The sequence below is a fragment of the Trichechus manatus genome, unplaced genomic scaffold (assembly GCF_000243295.1).
Source record: "Trichechus manatus latirostris isolate Lorelei unplaced genomic scaffold, TriManLat1.0 scaffold00207, whole genome shotgun sequence".
Lineage (NCBI taxonomy): Eukaryota > Metazoa > Chordata > Mammalia > Sirenia > Trichechidae > Trichechus > Trichechus manatus.
In genome coordinates this window covers 2,691,719-2,702,025 of record NW_004444143.1, presented here as the reverse complement: position 1 = coordinate 2,702,025, position 10,307 = coordinate 2,691,719, and the positions used below count along the sequence as shown (strand labels likewise).

The following is a 10,307-nucleotide window of genomic DNA, read 5'->3' as shown; positions in this document are numbered from 1 at the left end:
CGGGCCATGGCCACCGCCATTCAGAACCCGCTCAAGTCGTGAGTGTCCCCGCAGCCACCCCTGCCCCCGACCTGAACCCTCCCAGGAGCTCTTCCCCCGCCCTAGCTGGGGAGGGGGTCGCAGCACGCAGACGGTAGTTGAATGCCCCCCCCAGTACGCCCCCCCGCCCCAGGGGGCCCCCCACCCCCTGTCGCTCCCTAGGGTTGGGGGCGGGAGCCCCTTCAGGGCCGCGGGGGCGCCTCTTCTTTGTCGCTGTCAGTGAAGGAATGTGGCGCGGGCTGGGGGTGGGGGGGCGGAGGCAGAGTTTCCCCACCCAAGGGGTCAGGGGCTTCCCTCTCCCCCACCATCTCTCTGGGGGCCCCCGGATGGGTCCCGACCCCAGTCTCCCGGGTCTCCACCATCCCCTTTCCCCTCATCAAGGCGCCTTTCTCTCTTTCCTCCCTCCTTCTCCCGGGTCCCGGGCCCACGCGGCTCCAGGGTGGGAGCTGAGGCGTCGGGGGTCCCCGGTTAGACTCCTGCTGTCTCCCCCCTTGCGTCTCCAGGTCTTCAGGCCTGGCCCAGGACCCAGAAGCCGAGACACTACGGTCAGCTTAGACCGTAGGAGCCCTTCCCCTCCCGCCCATACACATCTAACGAGAGCCTCGGGAGGGGGTGCTGGCAGCGCCCTCACCCTCCGGGGATCCCCTCCCTTCCTCCCTGCCCGCGTCATTCCTTGTAGCGTTAGCTTTCTCCCGTGCCCAGTGCCTCGGAGCCGGGACGCCTGGGTCCGAGCCTAGCTCCCTCCCGTCCCTACCCTCTCCTTGCCATTGCTCGCTCTCTCCGCCTCTCCTCTGCCCTCTCCCTCTTCTGGATCCCGGACTCCCAGGTCCCAGGGTTCCCCCCCCCGCCCCTTCCCCAGGCGGTGACAGCGGGCTTGGAGTGACAGGCGCGCGGCCGCTCCCGCCCTCCCTCTCCCGCAGGCGAGCGCAGCACTCCCCTACCCCCTCCCCGGCCTGGGGGGAGGCGGGGGGCGAGCGCCCGCGGCGCCGCACAAAGAGGCCGGGACGACCTCCCCCACCCTTCTCCCCACCCTGTGCGCTCGCTGCCTTGACCTTGAGCAATAAGTGCAGTGGGAGGGGGGGGGGCGGGAAGAGTGGAGAGGGAGCGACCCCCGCGAAGGGCTGCGTCTGGTGGTGGGACCAAAGGGCTCCTGGTCGCTTCTGGCGGGGGGAGGTTGCGAGTGACGGGTGTGTAGGGGGCGGGAGCTTGTAGGCACGCGCCGTCTAGGGTGGCTAGGTGAGGGCATAGAGGGCTTGAGGGGGGTGTATGCGGCCAGGGTCAGCGTGCGGTGGTGTGCACTTCCCTCCCACCCTCAGCTGCACACACGGACAGATGCCTCTCCTGCGAGGGACACCTCACACAGGCTGGGAACAGGGTTCCTGTGCCAGGTGGTGGATCTACAAGCATCCCGGCTTCTGCGGGGGCCTGGAGGCCAGAGGGAGTGTGGAGTGGGTGTCCCAGCATCCCTGTCGGCTCTCCCCTTCCCAGGGGCCTGCAGGGGTGAGGGTAGGGACTCGCTCCTGAAGGAATGTGAGCGACCAATCTCCTTGGGAGCAGGAAGCTGGAGAACGAAGCCCTCGGGCGTTCTGACTACTGGAGTTCAAATCCCAGCTTGAGCCATTAATTTCCTCCCCCTAGCCTCAGTTTTACCATCTGTGAACTGGGGGCCATAACAGTTCTTTTGGAGCCCCCGTGGCGCAGTGGTTAAGTGTTCGGCTGCTAACCAAAAGGTCTGCAGTTCGAATCCACCAGCTGTTCCTTGGAAATCCTATGGGTCAGTCCTACTCTGTCCTATAGGGTCGCTGTGAGTCGGAATCGACTGGAGGGCAATGGGTTTGGTTTTTTTTTTTTTTTTGGTTTTGCAGTTCTTTTTACATCTTGGGGCTATTGTGAGGCTTAAATAAGGTGATATTTATGAGCGCTTAGTACAGCGCCTGACCCGGGACTACATGTATGATTATTAATAGGGGAGACCTCTCTCCAAGTGCCAGCCTGGCTCTATGGGTTCAGACCCTGCTGGTGGACCTCTGGGGAGGTGATGGGGTGTCTACACTCAGGCTCCACGGGCTCAAATTGATGCCGGAGTTCTGATGTGAGGCGGGAGTGAGCTGGGGTGTGTGACTAGAGGTGTGGGGAACAAGTGTAAGAAGGTGTGTTAGGGATCTGTGCGGTGGTGGGAGGTGAGAGGAAGGTGGTGGCAAGGGCTCCCTCTGAGGGGAGCCAGTGGGTCTGGGCGGACAGGGCTCACTGTGGAGGAAGTATGGGGTGGTCACTACAGGGGCTGGAGGCCAGTCTGAGTGTGGGGATGGGGTGCCAGCATCTTTCACTCCCCTTACCACCTACCTGTCACCTACTCTGGGCCAGATGTGAAGCAGAGACCCCAGCTGGGGTTATGTGGGAGGGGTAGGTCACCGCCTTATCTGGCCCAGAGGAGGAAGTTTGTGGAAGGGATCTGAGAGTAGAGGTATGTGTGTGTGTGTGTGGAGAACTGATCATGGGAGGGGGCATCAAGTTACAAAAGAGGGGAAGGCTGGAGTGCCTCTCCCTGTCTGCAGGACTGCCCCCTGGTGGATGAGCGTGTTCGTGGGCATGTGTGACCACCGCTTTTTCATCCAAGCAGCCGCTCAAACGCTAGACACAAACTGTGACCCAGGGGGACAGTGGGTGTGTGTTTGCGTGTGTATGTGTGTGTAGAGACCCGGCTCTGGGAGTTCTTTAGGGTGGAGTCTGTGTGGGTGATAGTGGGAGACAGAAGGGTGTCTGGATGAATGAGCCGATTCCTCAGTCCCACCTTCAAACAGCCGCCAGGGGCTAAGGGTTGTGTCATCACAGGCAGGTAACTTCATCTCCCTGTGCCTCAGATTCCTCATTTGGAAAATGGGGATATTAATAGTATCACTCCAGAAGGTTGTTATGAGGTCAAATGAGTTAACCTCTGTAAAACACTTAGCACTGCGTCTAGCATTATAGTCGATGCTCAGGAAATGTATTCATTCAACAAATATTTATTGAGCATCTACTCTGCAAGGCAGTATTCTTCCTAATAATCGTTAGCTACTGTCAGTTTACATCTTAGTACAAAGCAGATCCTTTGTGGAATGGATGCATTTATTGAGCACTTACTACATGCCGAACCAACCAGCAAACCAGCTGTCATGGAGTCAGTTTTGACTCATGGCGACCCCATGTGTGTCACGGTAGAATTGTGCTCCATGCGGTCTTTAATGGCTGATTTTTCAAAGTAGATTGCCAGGCCTTTCTTCCGAGGCACCTCTGGGTGGACTCAAATCACCAACCTTTTGGTTAGCAGCCAAACACATTAATCATTGGCACACCCAGGGACTCTGCTACCTTTTACAACACTTTCCCCGTATTTACTCATTTTCCCCATATTTACTCATTTAATCCTCACAACAAGCCAAGGAGGCATCACCCTCATTTTACAGGTAAAGAAACTGAGGCTCAGAAAGGTCAAGTCCTTCGCAAGGGCACGTGGCCAGCAGCAGCAAGTGGCAGAGCCAGGATTTGAACCCAGGAGGTGTGGCTGCCGTCATGCCTGTGGAAGGGGCTGTGTGGGGTGGGGTGACTGTGAGTGTGGTTGGGGTGAGAGACAATCTCGAGGGAGGGTGGGATAGGGATCCCCGGAACCAGAAGGGACTGCGAGGGGGGCAGTGTCAATGAGCCACGTGCGTGAGAGCTGCCATCTGCAGGCTGGGGGAAGTCTGGGTGGACACCTGTAAGGTGCCTCTAAGTCCCTTGGTATGAAATACGCGTGTGAGTATAAATGCATGTGAGTGTAGCTGTGTGAGTCCGTGTGAAGGTGTGTAGGTGGGAGCGTATGAGAGTGTGACTGTGTGTGAATGAGTGTGCAAAATGTGGGCGTGAGTCCAGGTGTGCGTATGTGAGTGCATGCGTGTCAGGCTAGGGTGTGTGTACGAGCCAGTGTGTGTGTGTGAGCGTGGGAGTGTCTGTGCCCGCCGCTGGGCCCCGCCCCTGCCCCTCCGGCCGCCGGGTGGGCCGGCCCCCAGGCCTGGACTACCTCTCCCAGCATGGCCTGGGCGGGCCCGCCCCAGCGCCCTCATTGGCTGTGGCCCCCGTCCTCCCACCCCCCAGGAATGAATGGATGGGCGGCCTCGGCGCCCGCCCGAGCGCTGGGAGGACCGACCCGGCGGAGACCTGCTGGGGGCAGGACCCGGGGAGCAAGATGGCCACGGTCATCCCCGGCCCCCTGAGGTGGTGCGGGCCGGCGGGAGGCGGGGAGGGCGCGCGGGCAGGTCTGCGCGGGCGTGTGTGTGTGTGGCAGCCGGGGACGGGGCTGATGGGGTGTCTGGGGGGCTGTCACGGTGTGCGGGGCTGCGCGGGGGTGCGAGGTGTGTGACTGTGGGTCTCTGGCAAGAATGATGTCCGACGCGTTGCTCCTGGCGGGGCAGAGGGTGTGGGGGGCCTCGGGGCCCAACTCGGGGAAGGTGGTCAGCGTCCCCACCCAACGACCCTCGGGGTTGAGAGAAGGGTGAAACGGTCTGGGGGCGCGGGGGCCTTGGTAAACTCGAGTGAAGTCTACACTACCTTTGTCTTGAGATGTGAAGGGTGTGTGTGACTTGTTCGTGTTCTGGGTTTTTTGACGTGTGTGGTTCCTTTTATTCTGCACTAGGCATCTCTGGATATTTGGGTCTCTGGGTGTGTGTGCCTGTCCTCGGGAACTCGGCGTGGTTTCTGCTGTGTCTTTAGATGTGCAGGGATGTGTCTATCTGTGTGTAAATACGGTGTGGGTTTGTCTATTTCAATGTAGTTTATAGCACATGTGTATCTTTGTGTGTCTGGGATGTGCTATTTGAGACATTGGTTCCTATGTTGTGTTTTTGTGAATGTATGTGTGGTTCCTGTGTGAAGCTGTGTGATTTCTTTGCATTGTGCCTGCAGATATTGTGTGTGTTGTTTGTGTTGCGCCTTTAGATATGTGTGTAAGTGTATATGTGGGTTATTTGTTTCTACAGTTGGTGCCTTTCGACATTTGTGTAACTGTGTGTGTCTTTGGATGCATAAGTGTGTTTTATCTATCTGTTTCCACATTGTGTGTGGGTCCTGCGTGGGTGATTTGTTTGTGTAAGACGTCTTCAGATGTGATGTAGATTTGTGCATGGATATATGTGTGATCTGTCTTTTCTACACTATGTGACTTGGAATATTCGTATTGTGTGTGTGTGCGTGCACACATATGTGTGAGATTTGTCTGTTTTGTCCTTTGTGAGTCTTGGGATATGTCTCTCTTTGTGTGTGAATCCTGTGTGAATATGTGTGATTGGTTTGTGTTGTGTCTTCGGATATGTGCATGTATGGATGGGCGATTTTTGCCCGTTTCTACATTGTGGGTATCTCCTCCTTAGCTGGAAGCCTCCTTGAGTCCCAGGCTGGGGAGGCCCTTGATCCTCTCCCCACCCCTCGCCCTGGGTCTAGGAGGATCCGGGGGAAAGAGGCGAGGTTGGAGGAGTCAGCCCACCTAACCTCGACCCTGGGCGAGCGGGACTGGGAGAGGGGTGCTGCGCAGCCAGGCGGGCCTGCCCTTGCTGACAGCCGCTCGCCCGCTCACTCGCCCCCGTAGCCTAGGCGAGGACTTCTACCGCGAGGCCATCGAGCACTGCCGCAGCTACAACGCGCGCCTGTGCGCAGAGCGCAGCTTGCGTCTGCCCTTCCTGGACTCGCAGACCGGCGTGGCCCAGAACAACAGCTACATCTGGATGGAGAAGACCCACCGCGGGCCTGGTACCCGCCGGGAGGGCGGGGCGGGGCGGGGCCGACGGCTTCGAGGCCGCCCTCTTACCGCGCCTGTCTCTCCAGGTCTGGCCCCCGGACAGATCTACACGTACCCCGCCCGCTGTTGGAGGAAGAAACGGAGACTCAACATCTTGGAAGACCCCAGACTCCGGCCCTGCGAGTACAAGATCGGTGGGTGGAGAGGCAAACCTCTGCCTGCTGTGGCCCGCCTCAGTGCCCCCCGCACGCGCTGTTAAGTGTGTGTTGATCCCACGTAAAACATCAGCTTTATCCCCCTTCTAGTGAGTGTCAGAGTGACTGGCCTGGTGTCTACATTTTTCTACCGTTTTCCCCCAGTGACTGAGCTTCTGGCTGTATCTCCTGTGTGGACCCGGGTGTATTCAAGGGCACGGTGATACCTATTACCACGTGTCTAGGTGTCTGGAGTCTCTGGCTGTATCTCTTCCACTGTGAGCTGGGATGTACCAGGATGTGGGTGCCTGAGTGCACTTGACTCTTTAGCGCCCTGTCCTGTGACTGGCTGTATCAGAATGCCTGTCCTCCCTCCTGCGTGCATCTGGCTGTGTTAGAATGTCTGCCTGTAACTCTTCATATGTAGCTGGGTGTATCAGAGTGGCTGTGTCTCTTTCCAGGTGTATTTTTCCTGAGTGTGTCTGACTGTAGCAGGGTATCTGGCTGTCTCTTCGCATTAGTATCTGGGAGAGTCCCTTCCCTTTAGGGTCTGGTGTATTAAGGTCTGTGTGTTTCTGGCCCATCAGAGAACGTGTCAGGATTAGCAGAGTGAGCAGCTGTTTCACTTGCCCTGTCCAGGTGTCCCCCAGGGTCTTTGTGTGCCCAGGTGAACTGGAGTGTCCATCTGGCTGGGGCTTTTCCCGTGTGTGTCAACTGCGTCCGAGGGCTGTCTGCTTCTCCCCTGTATACGCCCATGTGTAGCCTGAGTGTCTGATTCTCCCTGAGTGTATCATAGGGTCTGGCTGTGTCTTCCCTGTGTGGGTCTCCGTGTGTCTGGGGGTCCAAACAGGTCTCTTCCTGAGTATCTCCGAGTGGATCCAAGGTCTGGATATGTCCCCTCTCTCTGTCCGGGGACATCTTAGGGTCTGTTTCTGCCTTTGTGTGTCCTGCTGTCTCATATGCGTTCAAGTGTATCCACGGTCTGGCTGTTCTTCCCTGTGTAGGTCTGGGGGTGCCTGCAGGCCTGTCTTTCCTGAGAATCTCTGGGTGTATCCAAGGATCTCGCCATGACTCCCCCTGAGTGTCCAAGTGGATCTGTGTCTTCCCCGGGTCTCAGCCTCCTTCCAGCCTGTGTGGCTCGACCCTTGCATCTGTTGCTGGTTGAGTATGGGCAAGCCTCTTGACTTCCCCATATTCCTGTTTCCAGACTGTGAGGCACCCCTGAAGAAGGAGGGTGGCCTCCCGGAGGGGCCGGTCCTCGAGGCTCTGCTGTGCGCTGAGACAGGGGAGAGGAAGACAGAGCCGAAGGAGGAGGAGGCCGTCATGGACTGCCAGGTAGGACCAAGCCCCAGGGCCCCTCCCGCCCCTGCCCTGGCCCGCTGCATGATGCTTTCAAGCTCTCCCTGCTCCCTCGGGCCGTGTACCCCAAACCTCCAGTCTCCCACACCCCTGCTCTTTTTGGAAGACCTCTTGTCTCTCCCAGAGCCCCCCCTCAGAACAGGACATTGACCCTCCCTTTCTTGACCCCAATTTCCCTTCTCTTGGCGCCCAGAAGCAGCAGCTGCTGGAGTTTCCGCACGACCTGGAGGTGGAAGACTTGGAGGACGACATTCCCAGGAGGAAAAACAGAGCTAAAGGAAAGGTATCGCCCCAGAGCCGCTCCCCACACCCCTCCAGTCGATATCACATCCTGTGTACTGAGCACACGTGACCGTCAGACCCTGCCCTCAGGTGTGACCTAATTTAATCCCCACAGAAGACCCAAGGCGTAGGGATTTTATACCCATTTTACAGAGGAGGAAACTGAGACTCAGGTCGATTAAGCCGTTTGACAAACAGACACTGTGCAGTGGGTGAGAACTAGCTTCCTACTACATGGCAGATGAGGAAACAGCGGCAGAGAGGCTGAGGGAGTTGCTCGAGGCCCTGCAGCTGGGAGGTGGCAGTTTGATTCCCAAGCCCAAATAATGAAAGCCCTTTCCATTTGCTGGCTTTCCTGCCCCTCACTCCCGACTCTGCCCCCAGGCATATGGCATCGGGGGTCTCCGGAAACGCCAGGACACCGCTTCCCTGGAGGACCGAGACAAGCCGTATGTCTGTGATAGTGAGTCCTTCCGAAGAGGGGGAGAGAGAGAGAGAGAGTGGGGCCCAGAGACCTCCCCCCTCCTGGCCCCTCCCTCCCATTCTGGACCTGGGTGGGGGGCGCTCAGGCCTTTGGCAGAGGGGGGGAGGCGTGATCCAGAGGCCAGGAGGAGGCGGCCTGGGCTGGAGGGGCTGACCAGCCCTCCCCGCTCTCCAGTCTGTGGGAAACGGTATAAGAACAGGCCCGGGCTCAGCTACCACTACACCCACACCCACCTGGCTGAGGAGGAGGGGGAGGAGAGCACCGAGCGCCACGCCCTGCCCTTCCACCGGAAAAACAACCACAAACGTGAGCAGGCAGGCCAGGTGGGGGTGGGAACGGGGGCGGGGGGCTGGGAGCGGGGGCCGAGGAGCCTGGGGGGGCGGGCATGGTAGACATTTCTGGAAGAGCTCCAGCTCAGCGGTCCCCTCCCCCCACCGACCACGGGGATGCTGGCTCTGGGGTTGCCATGGCAACCAACCATCTCTCCCGCGCTCCAGGCCGGGTGTAATATTTCTGGGTCTGATTTACTGTTTCAATTAGAGCTTGGGGAGGGGGATGATAGATGACTCCCCTCCCTCCCTGCCTCCCCTTCTCCCTCCTCTGCTAAGCTTTGGCCAAGGGGCAGGGTCTGTGGCCTGGGAGCCCTTGGCATCCACCCATGCCAATCCCATGCCAACCCCAACAGCTGAGGGCTGGGGAAGGGGGGAGGCTCAGCCAGTGGAGGAACCTGTCTCCCCACCCGTGTCTTGGAGGGAGAGGGTGAGTGTCTTCATCCCACCCCAGCACACAGCCAGGCACCTCTGTTCAGAATTTTCCTTCAGAACGTCGGTCTTGTTTCTGTATCAGATCTTGGCCCGTGGCACCTACAGCATTTTTATCCAGTCAGGGCCGAGTTAGGGCCACCTGTCTGGTGGCAGTGAGTATGAGCAGAGAGACCGGGCCTCTTTTTAAACCTGGCCTTGCTGAGCTTTTGCCCAAGAAAGAGGAAGCATCAGCTGTCCTTCTCCAAGAATTGGGGGGTCCTGATGGGAAGCATTTGTCCCCCCAACTCTCTCACTACTGGCCACAGCTCAGGGTAGCAACTCTCTCTGCCCACCTTTCCCATGCCTGGACCAAGGGGTCCACCTCTGGGGCTGAGGCTGGGGGCAGGGGGAGCCTTGCCTGTGGTGAGAACCCCTTTCTCTTCCCTCACCTCAGAGTTTTACAAAGAATTGGCCTGGGTCCCTGAGGCACAGAGGAAACACACAGGTAGGGACGCCTCCCTCTCCCCAATTCTGCAGCGGCCTTTGCCTGGGTGCCCCTGCCTGCCCCATGTCAACCCCTGGCTGCTGTCTTTCAGCCAAGAAGGCGCCTGACGGCACTGTCATCCCCAACGGCTACTGTGACTTCTGCTTGGGTGGCTCCAAGAAGACAGGGTGTCCCGAGGACCTCATCTCCTGTGCCGACTGTGGGCGATCAGGTGACATTTCTGGAGCCTGGGATGGCGGGGATGTCCAGAGGCCCAGACGCGGAGGGTGGGAGGCAGGGGAGCCAGAGCATCACAGGCCACTCGCTGTGGGTGAGCAGAGCCGGTGGGGCTGACTCAGCTGCTGATGACCGTGGGAAACTGAGTGGGGTCAGTGAGGCCTTGGGAACGATGGGAGGTGGTTCTCATGGCATTGTGGGAAGCGGTGTTGGCTTATCATGGCATCGAGAGTAGTGAAAGATGGTTGCCGAGGCACTGTGGGTAGTAGATTGTGGCCAAGATATGTGAGTAATGGATCGCTGCTGCCTGAGTACTATGGATAACAGAAGGTGCTTGCTGTAGAATCGTGGTTGTAGAATGTGGTTTCCCATGGTGCGATTGTGGGTGATAGACCGTGGTTGTTTCCGTGCAGTGGGTAATGAATTGTGGTTGTCAGTGGTATTGTGGGTAGTGAGAGATGGTTGTCATGGTAATTTGGGATAGTGAGATGTAGTCGTTATGGCACCCAGGGTGGTGGACGTGGGCACTGGGCATGGTGGGTGGTGGACGTGGGCACCGGGCATGGTGGGTGGTGGACGTGGGCACCGGGCATGGTGGGTGGTGGACTGTGGGCACTGGGCATGGTGGGTGGCATGGGTTGGCCATGGTGTGGAAGGTGGGGTGCCACAGCATCACGCCTGGGAGGACGTGGTGGCCGGGTTACTGTGGTTAGCAGGATCTGCCTGCCATTCTCCT

The 10,307-nt window shown here is 58.6% G+C and overlaps 1 protein-coding gene across 5 annotated transcripts in view; it reads left to right on the top strand.

Annotated features, from left to right (window-relative positions):
• Positions 1-6: 6 nt before the first annotated feature.
• DPF1 (double PHD fingers 1) overlaps positions 7-10,307 on the top strand; it is a 13,391-nt gene continuing 3,090 nt past the window's right edge. For 2 of the 5 annotated variants that reach the window (XM_004388130.1, XM_004388131.2), the window contains exons 1-9: positions 4,163-4,272; positions 5,639-5,799; positions 5,875-5,982; positions 7,190-7,317; positions 7,535-7,624; positions 8,008-8,086; positions 8,282-8,413; positions 9,305-9,355; positions 9,447-9,566. In XM_004388130.1, coding sequence (XP_004388187.1) covers positions 4,163-4,272; positions 5,639-5,799; positions 5,875-5,982; positions 7,190-7,317; positions 7,535-7,624; positions 8,008-8,086; positions 8,282-8,413; positions 9,305-9,355; positions 9,447-9,566 — 979 coding nt within the window. Of the gene's footprint in view, positions 39-4,162; positions 4,273-5,638; positions 5,800-5,874; positions 5,983-7,189; positions 7,318-7,534; positions 7,625-8,007; positions 8,087-8,281; positions 8,414-9,304; positions 9,356-9,446; positions 9,567-10,307 lie in introns of those variants that run through there. The other 3 variants (XM_004388133.1, XM_012559031.1, XM_004388132.1) reach the window with 3 other exon arrangements.